This window comes from Artibeus jamaicensis, unplaced genomic scaffold (genome assembly GCF_021234435.1).
Source record: "Artibeus jamaicensis isolate MK-2021 breed Jamaican fruit bat unplaced genomic scaffold, CSHL_Jam_final contig_525, whole genome shotgun sequence".
Taxonomy (NCBI): domain Eukaryota; kingdom Metazoa; phylum Chordata; class Mammalia; order Chiroptera; family Phyllostomidae; genus Artibeus; species Artibeus jamaicensis.
Genome location: NW_026521874.1, coordinates 4,870,716 through 4,891,943, shown reverse-complemented (window position 1 = coordinate 4,891,943; position 21,228 = coordinate 4,870,716). Strand labels below are relative to the sequence as shown.

Sequence of the window (21,228 nt, the reverse complement as noted above, 5' to 3'; positions counted from 1 at the left end):
TTATCTGGGTGGCCCTACATAATCCCAAGGGCACTTGGAAGAGGGAGCTGGGAAGATCCGAGACTCAAAGAGGCTGGGATGCTGGACTTAACAAGGGAGGAAGGGCCCAGGAGGCAAGGATTGTGGGCCTCCTTGAGGAACTTGGAAAGGTAAGGAGTGGACTCTACCCTGAGGCCTCCGGAAGTGGGCAGCCCCGCCGACTCCCTGACTAGCCCAGGGAGGTGGAGTTTGGCCTTCTGACCAGATCTGTAGGATGACAAATTCGTGTGGTTTTTGGCCTCTGAGTCTGAGGCCAACAGTAGCACTGGGAGATGGCTCCGGATGGGAAGGTGTGGACGGTGTGGCCTGAGATGAGTGAAGAGGCCGGACCAGTGCCTCCGTGGCAGTCAGAAGCTACGGTGCAAGGAGGCAGACTGGCCGTTGAGGTGAGGCTCCGGCGATGGTGAGTGGGACGTGCTCCTCTGTGATTACTCATCTGGGGCCTCCTGAAAGGTGGACACCGACCACCCCAGGCCAGTGCTGCCAGAACTGTGTATCGAGGAGACATTCCGAGTTGTGCTGTCCCATACGGCTGCCACTTGTCACACGGGCGATGTGGCTAGTGTAGCTAAAGAAGTTGTCATTTTATTTAATTTTAATTAATTTGAATGGATACAGACACGTGTGGCTACTGGCTTTATAATGGACAGCACGGATGGACCCCGCCCTTTCTGGGCCTAGACCTTGCCTGGCGGCAGAGCGAGAGGCGAAGAGGCTGGAATCCCCTCTGGGTGGACGACAGGAAATGAGGGGCCCAGACCCCGCTTCTCGCTCAGACCAGGCCCCAGAGGCCACCGGCTTCACCCGCCACACTCACCCCCCTTCTGTGACTCGATCTCCTTCTTGGCCTGCTCCAAGATGCTCTTGATGGCGTCATCTGAGCCCGTCTCCGGTGTGCGGATTCTCGGGGTGATGCTGCCTGGGAGAGGCACGGGGGCACCTGCCATGGGGATCTGCACGAGGGGAGCAGTCCCTGGGGCTGGGGGGTGAACGGCTGGCCCCTCCTCCCAGGGCTGGGGGAGTGAGGCCCAGACCGCGAGTGCGTGTGGCAGGCCAGCTAGTCTGTGTGACACACTGTGGACCCCCCAGTGACTCTGGCTTGAGATAATGACAATGGTGGCAGCCACCGCCACAGTTCACAGTCCTCAGGCAGTTACTATGTGCTTTACACTCAGGTAACCCCCTTGGAGGCAGATAGATGGGGTGGTTGAGGCTTAGGAAGCTCAAGTGAGCTCCCTGAGGTGAACCCATGGATAAAGGGCAGAGCTGGGGCAAACTCAGGGGCAAATTCTGGTGTTGTGAGGTCAGGCGTGGGCCCTTCAGATGGATTAGCCTGCAAATCAAGTCTGGCAGGTTTCGTGGTCACCCAGGCCACATAATGGATGAGTAAACTGAAGCTTTGAGGTACCTACTAGGCTCAGGGGGGAGCTGCTAGGGCAGCTCCCGAGACTCAGCCTTTTCCCACTACTATTGAGCTGCCCCATGAGGGCCAGGTGGAGAGCAGGGGGCAGCCACAGGCCCAGGAAGGAGGGAGAGAGGATGTGTCTCCTTACTGTACAGAGGGGGAAGGTAAGGCACAGGAAGGCAAAGTCACTTGTTGCAAGTCACACAGCTGGAAGCGGCTGAGCTTGGCTCTGAACCCAGAGCCCGTGTTCTCAGGCCCAGCCCGGGCCTGGCTGCAGCAAAGGCACTCACCTCGCTGCCGCACCTGAATGGTCCTCAGGGCTAGCACGTTCTGCTCGTCCGACAGGAACTGCTTCATCTTGATGAAAGGCTCCTTGCCCTTCACCGTGAGCTTGCGCCAGGGCTTGGGCCGGGCCAGGATCTCACTGACTGAGCCCTGCGACAGCCCCAGCACATAGTGGCCAAACACCCGCTGCCCGATGTTGTGTTTGAGCAGCTGCTCCTTCACCTGGAAGGCGATCTCGGCTGTGTCCAGCTGCTCCTCCTCGGCTCCGGCCCCTGCCCCGGCCGTGCTGCCCCCACCACCATCAGCCGGCTCGAGGCCCCCGGGTGGCTCAGGGCCAGGGGCTGGGGTGGCGGGGGCCGTGGGCGGCCTGGCGCTGTAGAAGGCTGGGGGAAACACCAGCAGGCTGCCTGCCTCTCCCTTGAAGGCGGCCGGGGGCACCAGGTGCTTAGACAGCAGCACGTCCCCTGACAGTCTCTCCCCTGAGGCCAGGCCAGGGAAGGGGGACAGCGAGAAAGTCCGAGGGCCATCGGGGCCCAGGCCAGGGCCCAGCAGGGGCTGCCCAGGGCCTGGGGACAGGGGGTCTTCTGGCCCTGGCGGGGGTGGGAGCTGTGAAGGAGACGGGTAGGACTGCTCTGTGCCTAGAGAGTCCTTGATGGAATCTTCCTCCGATGGGTCCTCCTCTAGAGACAGACAGACAGACAGAGGGAGAGAGGAGAGATGGAGAGCAAGTAAGACAGAGAAGCAGATGATGATAGGGAGAGAGAGACACACACACATAGAGAAACAAAGACACAAGAGACAGGGAAAGAGGTGGAGAGACATGACATGAGAGAGAAATGACGTGTGAGAGAGACAGTGGGAGTCAGACACAGGGAGACAGGCAGAGACAGAGAGAAGAGGAAGGGGGAGGAGAGAAGGAGAAAAGGGGGGGGAGAAGCGCTATAGGCGTCCAGCGCTGACCCCGTGTCTGCCAGCAGCCCCTCCCCGATCCTCAAATCCCGATCCTTCAAGGCCTGGTCCAAATGCCTGTTCTGGGGAGCCCTCCCTCCTGCCGTGAAGAACTTTAACTGAGCACTTGTCCCAGGCCCAGCTCCTTGCCTGGGATCGGGGAGTTTGGATTAACCCCACCCAGCAGGAAGGCCCACTTCCAGGTACCCTGTACCTGCCTCATCAATGAAGTAGGGCCATCACTGGCACCCCCCTTCCCATTTTTCAGGTGAGGAAATAGAGGCAGCAGAGTTTTGGCTGGGGCCACATAGCTAAAAGTCATGGTGTCATGCATACGGAGAAGGGACAAGGGGCTGAGAAGGTGACTTTGGAGAGAGTAACGTCTGCAGGCCAACCGCAGGGGTCTGATGTGTGGTGTGAATGCCCTCCCTGACCCGTGACCTCATCCCACTGCTCATGAAGGCCTGGGGCTGAGTGGAGCCTTTGGGGGACTGAACGAGCGGCATGTCCTTGAGCATGTGTGCACATGAGTGGACTTCCTCTGGGACAGCCGGCTTAGCCAGGGGTGGTGCTGGCTCAGCGCCCGGCACACAGCAGGTGCTCGATCAGCATGCACCCGTTTTCCCCATCATCCTCTGGCCCCAGTGGAAAGCAGTGGTCCACAGACATGGAGGAGGCCAGAGACGAATGGCAACCCCTGCCCCCTGAGCCCCTCAGCCCCGAGAACATCCCCTCGCCTACCAGGGCTGGCCAAGAGACCGGGCTTCTCCAGCAGAAATTTCTGTGTGGGGAAGAAGGCCTCCTTTGCCATGAGCAGTGAGTCTTCGGGCTTGGCCAGGCTCTGAGGAGACGAGAGGCCAGGCTGAGCGGGCCTGCTTGGGGGAAGGCTCTCAGGGACAGCCTGCCCCACAGTAATAGTGGCAGGGACGCTCACCTGGGGGAGGCTGCAGGTGCTGGAGGCCAGCTTCATGGCTTTTAGGATGCTGCCAGGGAAAGTGGAGACAGTGAGGCCAGCCAGGCTCTGCCTGGCTGGGAGAGAGGCCCCGGGGAGGTGCTTCCCATGGCTCACCCCACTGGGCCCCGCAGGGCGCTGGGTTCATTGTAATGGGGGCTGTCAGGAGCGGGCGTGAGCGGCTTCCAACGTGGCCAGGAGGGGTGCTGTGCTATCCCACTCCCACACCGGCCGCTTGAGCTTCTGCCTCCTCCCTGCCTCCCCTCTACCATCATACCACCCCCAGCAAGGCTGCCTTTCCTGTTCTCCTTTAGATAGCTCTTAATGGCAAAGGACCAAGCATGACACCCAAGGTACCAGTGGTGAGGAGACAAGGACACCAGGAAGTGGAGTGTGGTGGGAGGGAGCAAGGTGATGAACTTTGCTAAGGGCCCTCGCTGCCTGCACCGGTTGCCCCAGCCAGGAAAGAGGGCTGGGCGGCTGTGGAGCCTCACTCTGCCTAGTACCTCAGCTCTGTTTTAATTTCTTCATAGTCGGACTGTGCCTGGAGCTTCTCTTCCAGCTTCTAGAGGAGCAAATACAGATGGTGAGGCTGGGCTGTCCTGCCTGGGGATGCCCCACCCATCTCCCATCTGCCCACCTCCTCCCCATGATCTACCTCGATGGCCTCGGACTTGGCTGAGAGCTGCCGCTCCAGGTCAGCGATCTGGTTGGCAGAGGCTTCCTCCAGCTCCTGCAGGGAGTTCTGGAGGTGCTGCACATCCTTCAGCAGCCGCAGGATCTCCCGATCCTTGGAGGCCAGGGCCGCCTCAAGCCTCGGGCCCGAGCACAGCGTGAAGTTCACCTTGTCCTGAGGACAGAGTAGGGCTTTGAGGGGCTGCAGGGCTGGCCTCTCCAAGCCCGAGTCCCTGTGCTGAACGCCCCAGAACGACTCGGCCCCTCTGACAGGCTGGTAGCTTTCCTCTTCTGGCCTCTGAACCTTTGCTGAGGCTGGACCTACCAGCCTAGATGTCTTTCCCTCTATTCTTGAAACTAAACAGGTGGGAGGGAAAAGGAGCAGGAAGGTTTTCTGGAGGAAGATGTGTCTCGACCGTAATGAAGTTCAAGAACACATTAGGGATTTGGAAGATTGCTCGGCAGCAACCACTAAAGGGGAACATACGCGCTTCCACTTGTTGGTATGTGTGCAGGAGAAACGCAGGCCCCTGTGCACCAAGACACCCGACCAATGCTCACGGAAGCCCACTGGAAACCCTCCACATGTCTACCAACGACAGAATGTGGGGAGACTGTGCTATATTCCCATAATGCAGTACTACACAGCAATGAAATGAATAACCTGCAGCTACTCCGAAACAACATGGATGACTCCCAGACACAATACGGAGTGAAAGCCAGATACCACGTGTGTGTGTGTGTGTGTGTGTTATTCACTTAAGATCAGATACAAACACAGGCAAGAACCATCTGTGTGTTAGAGATCAGTGGAGTGACCCCTGGATGGGGGCTGAAGTGGGGCTTCTTGAGGGCCAGGAATGCTCTACTTGATCTAGATGCTGGTTATGGGGTTTGTTCATCCTGAAAAATTCAGTGAGCTGCATGCTTATGATATGCACAGTTTCCCTTATGTGTATTATATAATAAGACATCTGTTAAAAAGAACAACAAAAAAAGGAAACAGTTAGCTGAGTGAGGAAGTGGTGGGAACAGAATGTTCCCAGCAGAGGGAACAGCACAGCCAAAGGCAGAAAGAGTCCAGTAGGGTTAGAGCTGAGGCCTGGCTGCCACAGGCAACACTAGGGGTGGCTCCTTCCTTCTCCTAATTTGCCACCAACCTGAGCCCCCATTGCTTCTTCTCTAGGTTTTAGGAAATGGTCCTTTGGTCCTGGCTGAGGATGAAGAGGTTGCTGTTTGAGGGAACCTGCAGTCACACAGATTTTGGGCTCAGTTACAAATGTACCTAAGAAGCAATATAAAAACAACAAAACAAAACACTGCCAACTCCGGTATTCTTCCATGGAGATAAATGACAATTAAAACAGGAAGCGGATGCCATGAACACATTAAATTAATTAGCATCGAGCGCCACTCAGGAAAGCTCACCCCCCAAACCAGCAAAGCTCCCTGTGGCTGATTAGCACGGGCCTTTGCTGGGCTCTACGGGGCTTAATTAAGAACCATCAGCAAATTCTCTCTTAGGCACCCTCACGGGCTCTCTCGTGCTCTCTCAGTCTCTCTTGTGTTCACTCTCTGTGTCGTGCAGATATCGGGCCCCCTGACGCATACACACTGCCTCCTGGGTCACACCTATCGGACACAACATGCACTGACACACCTGCCTGCCTGAACACTCATGCTGACACACACATAGAAATCCACAGGCATCAGGGCATCACCAGATACACACAGACACATATGTGCTCAAAAAGACCATATGTTCTTGTAGGCAGAACCCCAGACACATAATAGTAATAGTAATAATAATAACAATAATAATAGCACTCAACAGTTACTGAGCCAAGCACCACTTTAGGTACTTTATATGTAATCTTCTTAACATCCTATAAGGTAGATCTTACTTGTACAGATGAAGAAAGCTGAGGCACAGTGAGGTTAAAGATACAGTCATTTTCCAAAGGTCACAAGTAGACACTCATTCCAATACTCAGAGAGAGAGAGATAGACACAGACACATGGGCCCGTGCGCCAGGGCGTCCGGAGAGATAAACATCACGTCGGCCACTTCAGGTTCATGGGTGGAGATGGCAAACCACCCTGGGGTAGACCCGTTGCTATGTAAAGAATTGTGGATCAAATGCCTCGGATGCAGAGGTCTGTAAGCAGGTGACCATTTTACACGAGAAACCCAAGGCTTTCTGAGAGAAGAGAGATGGGCAGAAGGGTAGGCGGGGGTGGTTCTGACTAAGTCCCTTGGCAGGCAATGACCCCAGGACCCCAAAAGGATGCCAGCCAGGAGGAGAGACAAAGATGCACTAACCAGGCTTAACAGAGACCTTGAGGTTGGTGACGGAAGACTGGTTCTTCACGGCATGTGGCTGTTTGGGAAACCACACTGGTGTCACCCTGGCACATTTTGGGAACCAATGGCTGAGTATAAGCGTTAACTTCAGATCTTGGTATGTGGCCCCACTTTGGTCTTGGTCTGGGAGAACACCATGCATTCACCAAGCAGTGAGAACAGCAGCCAACAGCGACACCTGGTGGCAGCCACCACAACTGCACCACTGCTCTATTAACCAAACCCATCACCCCACCCCTTCCTGCCCTCTTGCAGGGCGGGCATCTGGCAATAGGAATGATGATCCTCTTTAGTCTGAGTAAGTTCCTGGCATTTTTGGACAACTCGGGGTAAAGAGACCCTCAAAGGAAGATACCAGACTTCCAGTTCATCAGGATAGAAGAAGCTTGAGCTTGAAAAGTTAAGAGCTGGGGCTGTATTTTTACCCTTAGCTGGTAAAACAAGTCATAGATACTATGTTTGACTACACAGTGACCTTGGCAATGAAGATGCTACACGCACTGTGAGCACAGAGAGACCCACACATCCATGTGCACACTATCACAAAGGTGCGCATGGTCAACCTACACCTCCATACCCACCACCGTGGCCCTTCTCAGCCTTTCCCTCTGGCTCTCCCACCATTCTTACCCCGCTGGGGCCTTGTGGGGAGCAGCAGGCCAGGCGGATGGAGCTGTTGACAGAGGCAAGTTGTTCCCGAAGACTTTCCACCTCTCGCTGGGCAGCCTCAGCTCTCTGCGGAGAGAAAGGGACACGTGGGGTTAAGAGGTGAGGGGGCCTCACTGGCCGTCAACCGCGGGCCCTCCACCATCTCCCTGCACCGTCTCAGGCACAGGCTCGGCAGGCAGGGCTCTGAGGGCCCAGGGTCCTGCTTTTTGGGTCTTGGATCCTGGACTTGACTTTTGTTTCCCCCTGGGTTCTCGGGATCCCACGAGGAGTCAGAACATCCCCACCCACCAGGACGGGAGGGGAGATGCTGTCTCGATGGGACGGGTACATTTCCACACCCTTCCGGGCCACTCCTGTCTGTCACGTAAACTTCGGGTTGCTCTGGTCAGAAGGCGAGTTTGTCCCCAGCTCCCAGGCCACCTGGTGTGGAATCCTGGATGGGGCACCGGCTGAGGTGGCACCCCAGCCCACAAGCTGCTGCAGGCCGCTGGGCAAGTCACTTGCCCTCCCTGGGCCTCAGTTTTCTTCCTGTGAAGTGGGGGAAATGAAACCTATCTCTCACAGAGGCGTGTTGGCATATTTCTAAATTGGAAAGAGGCAGTTTATTTAATTGGGTCTCTGGGGGATCTTAACTCTTCAAACATTTCTGTGGAAAAAAAAGAAAACTTGGGCGGAAGCATCTAAATAAATGTTAACAACAACCTAGCCTCGTGGCTCTGGAGAAAAATCTGTACTTTGTCACTGCCTGGCTTGTGTGACCTTGGGTAAGAGATTTCATCTCCCCAGCTTCAGTTTCCTTGTCGGCACAATGGGGATTATAAACGCACTATCTCCTGTGGTTGTTTTTAAGCAAGTGATTTGGTTAAACACAACTCATCAAGCATCGTAGCTTGGTGCCTGACACATACAAATGTGTCAATAACTGGTTAACTTGACTGACAGCAACAGGGTATGTGGGATCTTGAGCCACGATGTGAAAAATTAGAACAGCTGCAGTTTTATTTTTACCCTCCGCTGGGGACACAGGCCCAAGTGATTATGTTTATCTTACACACTGATCTTGGCAATCAAGAAACTATGCCCACTCCGTACACACAGAGAGCCACGCACGTCCATTGGCTCATTTTGTTAATTCATTTTTAATAATTTGTTTATTTATTTATTGGTATCCAGCCTTGTTCCAGAAAAGGCTCGAGTCAGTTATTTTCGGGGTGTGCAGTTGCAGAGAAAATATTTTCATTTCTGCAGTTAGGGCTTTCGGAGCAAATGTGACTGAAACTTGGCATCTGGGCTGAAAGACAAGCCCAGGAAGTCAGTTTATGACTGATGAGCTCGAGGACTCCAGGGATTCGCCTCCTAGAAGGTACGTGTTTGCAGTTCAAGGGTGAATGAGACCCAGGCCGTGCATGCGTCTCTTGGGTTGCAAAGCTGGGCTCACAGCTCAAGGTCTTGTCTTCCCCTGTGACAAACATCTGCACTGCAAATGCTAAAAACCTAGGACCCCTGCCCTCCTGTTCCTCATGTCACTCAGGGGATCAACTCATCTCCGGCTCTCCAGAGACCCCTCTCCCAACTAACCACCCAGGCTCCCCGGTCAAGGGGTCCCTTGCCCACAGCACAAACATGAGCAGGGTGACCTCAAGTTTCATCTCATCACCCCGGATCAGAACTGGGGCAACCGGGCAGGGTCGCTGCTATATAAGTAATAATACTGCCCTGCTCTGCTCCAGAACCCTCTTGGTCACATTCAGAGTATTAAAAACTTGGTGGGGTGACATTTCTTTCCTTTTCCATACTTTCTATAATGAGCAGATTTTAATTTTATAATCAGAAAAAAACCCATTAAAAAAAGTGCTTCCTATTTAAACTACTCTAATTTCCTGCCCTGACTGGGTGGCTCAGTTGACTGGAGCATCATCCCCCACAGTAAAGGACTGTGGATTCGATTCTGGGTCAGGGCACACACCTGGGTTGTGGGTTCCACCCCCAACAGGGAGGGGCACATATGGGAGGCAACCAATTGATGTTTCTCTTTCTCTCTCTCTCCCCACCTTCCCCTTTCTCTCTAAAATCAATAAACATATCATTGGGTGAGGACTAAACAAAAAAACTACTTTAAGATCCCGTTTCTTTAGCCAATTTGACTGGCAAAGATCCAAAAGTCCCACAACATATGGTACTGGCCAGGCAACCAGGAGACAGGCCGTCTTCTACTTTGCTGGGGGCACGACCCTGTGGAGGGCAGTTTGGTCCCATCTGGTGAATTACAAATGCATAGATACTCTGCCCAGCAATCCCACTCTGGGAATTTACCCGATGTAGAGGCTCGGGTATGCACACAGTGCTAACCGTACACAGTTATTCACAGCAGTGTTGGTGACGGTGGTAAATGGCGGGAAACCCCACGAATGCTCATCAACAGGGAACTGGTTGGACCAATGGGGAGCCAGGGTCGGCAAACTGCAGCCGCTGACCGCACAGCCACGCACACTTGCTCCCATACTGTCTATGCTTTCGCTGTAAATGGCCAAACGAACGGTGTGACAGGGACCTGCACAGCTGACATTATCTGGTCTCCGATCCTTTACAGCGAGTTTGCTGTCTCCTGGGTTAGAGGATGGTGTGTCTGGAGGTGCGATTCCACACAGCAATAAAACAGAAGAGACTGCTTTATGTCCAAAGATGACAGAGCTCTAAGAAGGCGAAGGTTCAGCGGGGCGTGGGCTGCATGCTATTGTTTCTGTTTTAAAAAGGAGTAAAAATAACTCTGGAAGGAGATGTGGGGAAGTGGTAAGAGAGGCTGCTGGTGGCCCAGGGGGAGAGACGGAGCTTTCTGGGAGCCTTTTCGGGTTTTGAACTATGTAAGTGGATTACCTGTTTGAAACATTAACCCAGAAGTGCTATCCTTTCCCTCGCTGCCTCTGCAGGAGAGCCACGCCTCTGCAGTGCCTTGAGCCTGGAGCACCTGCCCAGCTGCAGTGACCCCCTCTGGGGGCCTTCCTCAACTGCCCCAGGGAACTGACCACTTGCCCTGTCTTGAGGCTGGCCCACACTGGCAGTGCCCCGAGCTGCGGTGGAGATGTAGTGGACCCACAGAATCTCAGACTGGGCCCACGTGGCCATGCCTCACCGCCTTTCCGAGTCCTGCCCAGCTTTGCCCACCAGGTCCAAAGCCAGAGGAAGGGAGGTAAGGGGCCCCATTTATAAACGTGAAAACTGAGACTGTGAGAGACCAAAGGGCTTGCAAGGACTTGGGCTGGAACTAGAAGATGAGGCTGCAGGGAAGGCTGGGTTTACCCGGTGCTGGCCAGTGTGGCTGGGATCAAGTGAGGAGGCTGGAGGAGACCCCAGGTGGGAGGGCGGGAGAGAAGCAGCCATAGGCTTGTCCCTCCTCACCAACCCTAGTCTCATTCAATCTGGCTGGGAGAGACCCATGTCCCAACTTGGCCTGGAGACGGGTACCTGCAGGTTGGGATCACGGGACACCACTCTGCTTCCCTCCTGCTGCCAGAAGACACCTGGAGGGGTCTGCCACTTGCCGTGCGGGCCGCCTCCAGGCCCCTGCCCGGGCCCTTCCCTGTCCTGGACCACCACGCTTTCAATCTGGACTGATCTGTCAGGTCTCAGCCCATGGCCCTTCCTCCAGGATGTCCTCCCTGACCCGAGTCTGGGTCGGGAGCCCCTTCCCTGACTGCTGCCGCCAGGATCATCCTATACCTGAGAGTTCTGTCTGTACCCTTGTTCTCCATCCCCGGGGGGCTCGGGGTCCCAGACATCTCCCAGCCCCAGCACTCTGCATGGCAAGTAGTTCAATAAACACCAGCTGAGCACAGTCCTGTCCTCCCGGCCTGGCCAAGCCCCCCACCACATGCGGAACGAGTCCCCAGTACACAACTCCTCACCTGATTAGCTTTCTCCAGGTTGGTCATGATCAGGCCGACTTCATCTGCCCTGAGACAGAAAGATGAGGCCCTAAGGAAGGAATCCGGGCCACTGCCAGGACCCCTGCCCATCCTGATACCCCCAGCCCCTGCCTGAACCCAAGCGTCTTGACATGGAGGCCTAGAGAGGCTGCCTTCCACCCCTCCTACTGGAGAAGCCAGGCTGGGAGAAAGCACCCAGGCCACGGGGAAATGGAAATGGGGCCCCAGCACAGCAGCCTGGCCTCTCATCCCCCCCAGGGGCCTCACGCAGAAGCTGCCCGCAGAGCTGCCCCTCCCAGCCTTCGGCGCTGCTCCGCCTTCCGCCTGGAGTGCCCGCCTCAAGAGAACAGGTCCACGCCTCAAAACCCTGCTCCAAGGTGCTGTCCTGGAGCCCTCTCTCAACTACCCTTGAGGTGGTCCTTCATTTATTTTGCTCCCTTCCTCCCTCTAGCATTTAGTGGGGTCGGGACAGGCCTCCTCCACCTTGGCTGCCCCTCTGCCTGGGGTCGGGGAGTATTTGGTGACTAAAAGCCACACCTGGGCTTCATGCTGGTCAGGGTCCTCTTCTGCACAAATTCTTCCAACTGCCCAGAGCACCCTTCCCAGCATTCTTCACGAGGCCATCTCCTGCTGACTTTGCAGGTCTCACTCTGCAAGTCATCTCCTCCGGGCAGTCCTCCCTGACTAGCCTGCGTTAACAGGACCACCCCTCCCTGTTATTCCCTCTTGTTGTTCCTGGTTCTTCCCTTCACAGCATTCACCGTGTGCCCAGAACACTGCCAGGCGTACAGTAAATGCTCAATGGTGTCTGTGAACGAACGGATTTATCGCTGCACATTAGTGTCTGCCAGGGCCATGTCCTAACCTTTCCTCCAGGGACTCAGCACAGCACTGAGTAAACAGTTGTCACTAAATAAACGTTTGTGGAATAAGTGATGTCTTAAATCCTGAAGGGACACTGAGTACAGAGTAACTTAAGTGAATGACACTCAGCCCTGAGGGCTGGACTGTGGAGCTGGGGGTGAGGCAGCCCCAGGAGGCTGAGGTGAGGCACAGGTCCTGCCCAGTAGACCCTGCTCAGCCTGCGACCCAGAATGTCATTTTGAGTCTGCGGTGCATAAACAGCACAGCAATGACCAGCAGGTGGGGAGCAGAGGGTGCTTAATGAAATGGGTACCTCAGGCAGAGTCAGAAAGAGGAGGCATGTCTGGGAGGGTCAGAGGGAGGAGGCGGACCTCAGCAGGGTGCTCACTTACTTGGATGCTGCCTCTTCATCGTATTTCCGCCGAAGCTCCAGCAGCTCTGTTTGTGTGGCCTTTAACGCTGGGAAAAGTAAAGAGCAGGGTGAGGCCGCCCACCCCCAGGGAGGTGGAACCCACTGCTGCAGGGCCTGGAAGGCAGAATGAGGTCCAGGGTAGTGAGGGAAGACCCTTCTTTTGGGTTAGAACTGGTGACAGGTAGTGTTTCCTGGCCCTAGACGAACTTCAAGCTGGCGAGAGGCATGTGGAGTGGCCGGGGTGGGGAGGGCAGATAAGATGACCCTGTAAATCTTGGAGGACCCCAATCTGAGGGCTGTGTCCCATGACCTGGGTATGAGCCCACCGGCACCCTTAGGTCACTCCAGGACCAGGGTAGGACCACCCACCCACAGCTCAGCCACCCTAAGGTCTGGACCTGACAGGAGTAACAAATGCAACAGATACAAGTATATAAGTATTATAATAAATGAGGGGTTTCGCATAAAATTCCAGATTTCTGATTTCTGCAGGAAATTGAAAGAACTGGCTGCACTCGGCCATAAGGAAGTGTCTGGTTGGTGCTCAGCAGTAGCTACCTCTTTAGATAAGGCTGGGCTCTCCAGTTTGCCCCAGACCTGACCCTTCCCTACTGCCTTCCCTAACCTGACCAGCTTGGTTGTGTGCTGGGCTGCTGAAGGATTGATGTTTGCCACCTCTATGTTAATTCCATCTGAAGCCTTTTCTCCACAGTAGTATGACCTCTGGGGACTAGGGCTCAAACCCCCACTGGATAATGTGGGCCTGTTCTTCCCCCACCTAAATGCTCTTCTTGCCGTCTTGATTCTAAAACACCCAAGCCTATGGTCATAGTGTCAGTGTCCCCTCTTCTCCTGGTCTGGCTGGGCCAGGGTCACGTGCCACATACCTGAATGTAGGACCTTGATCTTTTCCTCTGCCTCCCCCAGTCTGGCTGCCAAAGTGATTTGTACTTCTTGAAGGCCCCTGCGGAGACACCGGGCTGCTGGCGCCAGCTCTGCTCACATCTGCGTGGACGGGCCTTGACCGGCCCACCCCCGTTTCCCAGCCCCTCGCCCTCTCCCTGTGACCGGCACCTCTGTCCTCCACACTACACGGCACATGCCCTTAAACTCGATGTTTGGGCAGTTAGCTGCCCTGCTCTTTTTCTGATATGTGGCCCCATTATGGCTGGCCCAGTTCAGTTTCCGACAGCATTTCTTGGGGGCCTACAGCAGCCAGCAACCTCGCCTCTCTGGGCCTCAGTCTCCGGGTCTCGGAGGCAGGGTTTCTGACAGGGTCTGCCCCAGTGGGTGTTGTGAGGCATACCCAGCGTGCTATTCAACACGGTCAGTACTGTTACTACCACCAGGAGGCACTCTCCTCTCCCTTTGGCAAGGGTCTGGGATGCCCATCCTGCCCACTGGGGCCCAGATCAGTGTAACACAGAGAAGGACAGGCCCTACCTGGACTGGCGGAGGGCTGAAGCAAAGCCTGGGCCTTATGTCATCAGGGTCAGAGACTCCAGGAAAGGAGCCCCCTTTCCCTCTGATCTCATATCCTGCCCCACCCCCACCCCTGCCTCGCTCACTCCACATTCGTCTCCTTGCTGCTGAAGCACACTGGCCATGTTCCTGCCTCAGACCCTTTGCACCAGCTGTTCCCTCTGCTTGAAATGCCCTTCCCCATATACCTGCAAGGCTCACTCGCCTCCTCAGGACTCTGCTCCCTTCTCTATGACGCCTCTCCCATCAGCCCTCCATGTCACACCCCTCATCATCATCACCTAACACACCATTTATGTTATTTATCTTACCCATTTCTGTTTTTCTCACTACAGAGTAAACTCTAGGAGAGCAGAGTGTTTTGTACATTCACTGCTGTGTCTCTAGAACAGTGACCGGTGTATGAGTAGGGGGCTCTATAAATATGTGGAATAAATGAATAAGTGAATAAACAAAAGGGTAATTGTAATGACCAATGCAAAACTGCCCTAGAAATGTCCGAAGAATCCAGATATGATTGCCTGGGCACCGACCGTAAGGACACCATTTGCTGGTACTCGCTCCCCTGTGCGAGCGCCCTGCCAGGCGCAGGCAGGAGTCACCTCATTTCACTCCCACGGCCGAGCAGGCGTTGGTGCCCCCGGTGGTGGTCAGTGTTATGTGTCCACGTGGCTGGGCCATAGCACCCAGTGATCCAATCCCACCACTCACGTAGGTGTCGCTGCGAGGCACCTTGCAGAAGTAGTTAACATCTACAACAGCTGATGGTAGTAGAGGAGGATGTTCTCAATGGTGTGTGCAGGCCTAATCTAACCAGTCCAAGGTCTTAAGAACAAAACGGAGGAAAGGGTTCTGCCCCAAGACTGCAACACTGGCCTCTACCTGCCTGTCAGTCTCCAGCCTGTAGGCAGCTCTGCTCATTCAGACTCACCAGCCCCAACTGGGTGGTTTAAGTCCCTGAATTACATCTCTCTGAGTTAACTTTTAAAAATCCTACTGGTTCTGTTTCTTTGGAGAACTCTGACTGATATACCACTGTTGGCCCCTTTTTCCGGATGGGGAGACTGAAGCTCAGCGAGGTGACGTGACCGGCCCAGAGCTGGCCACTGAGCTTCAAAGACGGAGCTCGGACCCAGGCCTGTGCCTCCATCTCAACCTGCATCTGGATTCCCCAGCTGTCCTGGGCAGGGGCGGCTTTCTGGGCCCCGCCTCCCGGCCAGGTGGGGCAGCAGAAGCCCGTCTGTCCCTTCCCCACTCACTTCTGTTTCTCCGCCTCATTTCTCTGCAGCAAAGTTTCTGTCGGGAGAGCTTTGCTGGGAACGTCCGGGAGGCGGCCCCCCTCGGTCAGCGTGGGCCCGGCTGGAGACGTCCCCTCTCTCTGCTCTGGGGGAAGAAACAGATAGAAAAATACCCATTGCTGAGAGCGGTGTGACAGCCAGAGCCGTTTTCTGCAAACCAGATCAATCGAAAGTGCTGTGAGAAGAATCGATTTCCTGAACTCAGTGCTGGAGAGAGCGCAGCTGGTGGGACCCGCTGTCCCCGAGGTCAGCTGGGTCGCAACCATGGCGAAGGCATGCACACAGAGGTCAAGTTCCGCCCCCTGCAGCATACCCAAAGGCTTCCTCTGCCCTCTCAGACTCGTCCCTGCCACCTTGGCTCCTCGTTTTTCTTGAAAGTCATGGTAAAATATACATAAAACTCACCATTTTTAAAGGGTACAATTCAGTGACACTGAGTATATTCAGAATATTGCACTGATTCCAGAACATGCCACCACCCCAAAAGGAAACCTGTCCCCATTAAGCAGTCACCCCCATTTCCCCCCTTCACCCACCCCTGGCCACCACCAGTCCTGCTTTCTGTCTCTATGGACTTTGTATGCTGGACATTTCACATAAATACAGTCATAATATATAAGCTTTTGCGATGAGCCTCTTCACTTATCATAATGTTTCCAAGCCCCATCCAGGTTGCAGTGTGTAGAAGGAACATCCTTCTGACGGCTGAGTGACAGTCCATCCTTTGGCTATGCCACATCTGCTTTTCCATTCATCAGTGGAGGGACATTTGACTGTTGCCACCATTTGGCCATCGTGAGTAGCACTATTAATACACACCGGTGTACACATTTTCGTCCGAGCTCCTGCTTTCAACTCTTTGGGACAGGAGCAGAATGGCTGGGTCACAGGGTCACTAGGGTTACCTGACTGAGGAACCATGGCTCTCTTCACCCCCCCCCCCCCAACAGCATACACTCAGCCGCTCAATTGTCACCTGCCTCCATGCAGAGGCCCTGCGCCAGGAACACCTCTGCAGGCTCCTCGTAGGGATTAGTGTATGCCTTTGGCCCTGAATTCATTAGGAGGGGAGAGGGTGCTCAGGGTCCAGCTGTCAAGGGAGGGTGGTTCAAGAATTCCAAAATCTGGGCTCCTGGTCTTTGATCCCAGTGGCTCAGTGAAGTTCTGCCTGGCCCGGTTATTGAGCCTGGCACAGAAGAGTAAGTGCCGAGCTGGGCGGTGTGCAGAGTGAGACCTCTGAGGGGCTGACAGAGTGGTCAGGACCTGGGTAGTTTGTTCTCGTTCTCTCTCTCTCTCTTTCTCTCTCTCACACACACACACACACACACACACACACACACGGAATTTTCCAGGTGCTGAAGTCATGGCAGTGAACAAATAGACAAGGTTTGACCATCACGATACAGAGTGCTACATGTCCTTGAGGAGAGATGCAGCCCAGAGCTGAGGATGGGAGCCTTTGGTCTGAATCCCCACTTGGCCACCTGCTGCCTCTGAGACTCAGTTTCCCCATCTGTAAAATGGGGTCAGTGACACCTCAGGCTGAACCAGGAGACAGTGGGATGCTGTGTGAAAGGCACGCGACACACCACACATGCTCTCAGAGGGCAAGCTTTCCAATAACTATTGTTCTGATAGAGGAAAGATCAAATGCCAGAGAAGCCTCAGAAGCAGGAGGGACAGTCCTGGAGAACCTCAGAGGTGCCTCTGTCTGAGCTGGGAAAGCACTGCCCTGTCCTGGCTTGCCAGGGAGGAATGGCTGGAAGGGCACTCGGGTACAGGAACAGAGTTGGCAAAGTACTGTATTTTAATCACAAGAAGACCTCTTCCAGGACCAGGCACACAGTAGGTGCTCTCTGGGCATGTGGGTGGCAGGCAGGGAGCTGTGAGACGGGCGGTGTGTGAGAGTGGACATTTCCTGAGAAGCGACTTTGCACCCAGCTTTACTTGGCAGGCCCCAGCCCATTTTACCCTCCCCACAGACCCAGTCCGGCCCACCAGCTCCATAAATCAAGTGTTACTGGAACACAGACACACCCACTCATGCGCATATTCCTACGGCTGCTTTCACACATGACTGAGGAATCTTGCAGATGCGAGGTAATCCTGCTCGTTCATTCCTCAGACAAGTATCTCTACATCCGTTTCCCTCTTCACTGCTTCACTGCTTCCGCAAAGCCTTTCTCATCATCTGAAATCCTATATATTTTACTAATTTACTGGTTGACAGTAGATGGTCAGCACCACAAGGAAAGGGATTTTTGTCTGGTTTGTGCCTGGCTGTGTCCCCAGTGCCTAGGACAGTGTCTGCCTTGCAGCTCGATGAGCACAGAACTAAATGGTCACCAACAGCTTTCTTGTGCCTATTCGCCGCCCTGCCCACAGTGACCCCCAACACCGGCTACCACAGGTAACCAATTCGAACTTCGTTCATCACTGTTTTGCTTTTAAACATTTTAATCACAATATATGTACACCTAAACACGTTTTCAGCTCCATGAGTTTCTCAACTTATCTCGTCTGGGGCTGAGACAGTGCTGTGTTCACCACATCCTCCTGGCACACGGCCAGATGACATTTCCCAGCATCCTGTGTGGTAGGTATGGCCACATGACTGTGCTTTAGCCAACAGGATGTGGCTGGAAGTGGTATGTACGCCACTTATAGGCCTGGACCCCATAAGCTTTGGTAGGACTCTCCATGTTCTGTCTCTACCTGTTAGCTGGTTGTCAACATTCATGGTGACACTGGATGTCACATGTTGAAGATGGCAGGACCATAGCGGCTGAGTCCCTGAGTCCCTTGCCATTCCCCTTCAAATATATGAAGCCTTTGGCATCTGGGCTAGGTCTATGGCAGCAGAAGTGTGCCTTACCCCATCTTGTATCTAAAATGATAAAGTCGATCTTTAAAAAAAAAATGCCCTGGCTGGTGTGGCTCAGTGGAATGAGTGCTAGACTGTGAACCAAAGGGTTGCCAGTTCAATTCCCAGCACATGCCTGAGTTGCAGGCCAGGTCCCTAGTAGGGGGCGCACAAGAGGTGACCACATATTAATGTTTCTCTCCTTCTCTTTCTTCCTCCCTTCTCCTCTGTCTAAAAATAAATAAATAAAACCTTTAAAAAATAAGATTATGAAGTCCAGTTCCCTGTGCACCCCCTGCCCCTGGCAGAGTTTGGCTGCCCAAGGCCCACAGACCAGTTGTTCAGTAGGGACGTCCTGTGAAGGCCCCATCAGTACCTCTAGGGCTGAGGAACTCGGGGTGCCTCTTCCACGAAGTGTGGAGGTCTCGCCGCGGCTGCCCACTGGGGTCGAAGCTGGGGGGCTGCAGTCTGTCTTCTAGGCTGCGTGTTGCCTCAAACACAGGCCCGGGGTCTGCAGAGAGAGAGGAGGACATGGGTGGTGGGGGGCCTGAGGGCTGAGAGAGGCCCAGGCTGAGCCGTGGGACCTGGCAGGTCCCTCCATGGGGGGCCGATCCACAAGAGGTCCCTGGAGTTGTGCTGATGGCTTAGGGAAGCAACACAGACTTTCTGCCTTATGAGAGCATAGCCTTCTCCAAGCACCGGTTCCAGGGAACGTGTGCCCTCCCCCCAGGCGTGTGTGTCCTGCACAGCTGGGAATAGTAATGACACTGTCACCGTAACTGCGTTTTCCAAATTCTCCGATGCCATCTGGGGTGGCCATGAGACTGTATCTTGCTTGCCTCCAACCACAGGGCACAGACTCTGCTCTGAAACCCTCCAGCCCAAGGACGGCCTTCCCACAGGCCTTTCCAGGTAAGGCTCCCTGGCAGCGAGGACGGACACGGACCTGCTCCTGGGGACGTGGGGCTGCTCTGCGGGCACGGGCATGGGACTCCGCCTTAGGCTGCATGGGGTCTGGATGCTTTCACCCGGTTGATCCAGCTCCCTCCCATTTTCCTTTACCTCCATTTCCCTAATAGCATCCTTGCCCATAGAATCCTTGGGTGCTTCTCAGTGGACCTGGACTAATCATTTTTGATACGTGGGGCTGATTAAATCAGGGCTTTTTTGGAGATGCCTACCTGAATGTTAGATGCCTCCCCACCTACCAATAGCTAAAAACTGAGGAGCATGCAGGTCCTTCTGCCTGGAACTCTGCTCCCTCTCCCACCATCACCTGGAGAGCATGTCCCTTCTTCACATCTCAAATCCGGCACCTCTTCTTCCAGGTGCCTTTGCTCAACTCCCCACCTGGGCAGGCATGAAGAACACCTAGATAATGCCCCAGGCTGGTGTGGCATCTTCCAGGTTACAATGCCTGCCCACGGGAAACAGGTTCCATCACCTGGAGGCTGCCCTGGATCCAGCTCACTTTCATGGATGAGGAAACTGAGGCTCAAAAGAACCAGGTAACTTGCTGAAGAGTGGAGGTACGCTTTGGGTCTGACTCCCTCTCTCTGATGCCTAGTGGTGTGGCCATTTCAACCTCAGCAGCTACGGGCGAGGGCTCGCGGGGCCTGGGGAAGCCAGGGCCTCCTCTCTCCAGGTCGAGGGGCCTGGCTCTGCTCCTCAGCCCCTTAAAAGCACTGAGCTCTCACTCTTCCTGCTCCTTCCACTGTGGTCCCCTGCCAGCATCTGCTTGGCCACTGCCCTCTGGGGCAGGGGAGCGGTGAGCAGAAGGATGAAGAGCAGGGGCCCTGAAGATGGACCCCTGGGTCCCGGTGTAATCCAGACTTGCTTCTTGGGATTGCTGTGTGACCTTGGCAAGAAACTCTAACCCTCTGTGCATCACCAGCAAAGTACCCATCTCATGGGGCTGTGATGAGGATCCAGGTGAAGTGCTCAACACGGCGCCTAGCACTTGGTCAGCTCAGAACAAATGGAAGCCCTCACTATTGCTGCCTTCCTGGGCTCAAGGCACACTGACTTTCTCCCCTCAGTCCCTCATAGGCACCTTCCCACCCCAGGTACAGGCAGGAACCTCTGCCAGGAACACTTTGCCCTCCCCTAGCCCTTTCATCTAGTTACTGCTTCCTCGTCTTTCCCCCTCAAATGCCATTTCTTCTAAGAAGCCTTCCTTGAACAGTCAGTCGTCCAATATGAGTTCTCCCAGCTGCCTACAACCTTTTTACCACAGCATTCACTGTACTTATAATCGTCACCGAGTCGCAAGTCCACCTGACTAAAGCACACCTGGCCGAAACGCACAACAAGGCAGGCACAGGACCATTATCTGTTTTTGCTCACTTGTTGGACTCCTTGTGGATGGACACACAGTCTGACCTGATAAGTATTTGCTGATGGGAGGAATGGGATAGTACCCATGCGTGGGACCTTCAGGTCCAGCTGGAACAAGGTCCCTCCACTGCCACCCATCTGTTTAGGTGGCGGGAGGCTCGGACAATGGGCGTTTGTGCCGAGGTAAGCAGGTGTGTGGGAAGGCTGCTGTCTTCCTCTGTCGGCGCTCCCCCACGCCCTGTCATTAGGCAGGGCCTGCTCAGCGGGGTATGCCATTATGTCTCCCCGGGCTGATGTAATTATACATTGACATAATTAACCCAGTGAGCGCATTAGGCAGGCCAGCTAAAAATTCATCTATAATTATTTGTTGTGTGCATGCTAATGAGTTCATCTGCACTGCCTTTGTACAACATGGACAAATTAATTTACAAGTCTGGATTTTTTAATAAGTTCAAGAAAATGCTTCCTATTGTGTTCTGGTTTTTGAGAAAAGGAGAAAAAGGCAACGGGCGCTTGCCAGGGTCAGGGGAGTCAGATAAACACGGGAGAGCACTGCTCCCAGCGGCCCTGGTGGGCTCACTCTGGCTCCGAGCAGGAGGAGAAGAGCCAGCTCTGGTTCGAGTGCTGGCCAACCAGGCCAGGGTACACTCGAGTGATAAACAACGTTACTGATGCCATTCCCAAGGTTGGGGAGTGACGCTGTGTTCT

General features: G+C 54.5%; 1 protein-coding gene across 1 annotated transcript in view; it reads right to left on the bottom strand.

The window, feature by feature from the left end:
- Positions 1-21,228, bottom strand: part of CUX2 (cut like homeobox 2) — a 221,138-nt gene that overhangs the window by 14,098 nt on the left and 185,812 nt on the right. Inside the window, exons 5-16 of the mRNA XM_053669843.1 lie at positions 18,557-18,691; positions 15,279-15,402; positions 13,425-13,501; positions 12,518-12,584; positions 11,241-11,289; positions 7,300-7,404; positions 4,288-4,479; positions 4,136-4,194; positions 3,612-3,660; positions 3,419-3,518; positions 1,735-2,409; positions 857-958 (exon numbers count right to left, since the gene is read on the bottom strand). Coding sequence (XP_053525818.1) covers positions 857-958; positions 1,735-2,409; positions 3,419-3,518; positions 3,612-3,660; positions 4,136-4,194; positions 4,288-4,479; positions 7,300-7,404; positions 11,241-11,289; positions 12,518-12,584; positions 13,425-13,501; positions 15,279-15,402; positions 18,557-18,691 — 1,734 coding nt within the window. The remainder of the gene's footprint in view (positions 1-856; positions 959-1,734; positions 2,410-3,418; positions 3,519-3,611; positions 3,661-4,135; positions 4,195-4,287; positions 4,480-7,299; positions 7,405-11,240; positions 11,290-12,517; positions 12,585-13,424; positions 13,502-15,278; positions 15,403-18,556; positions 18,692-21,228) is intronic.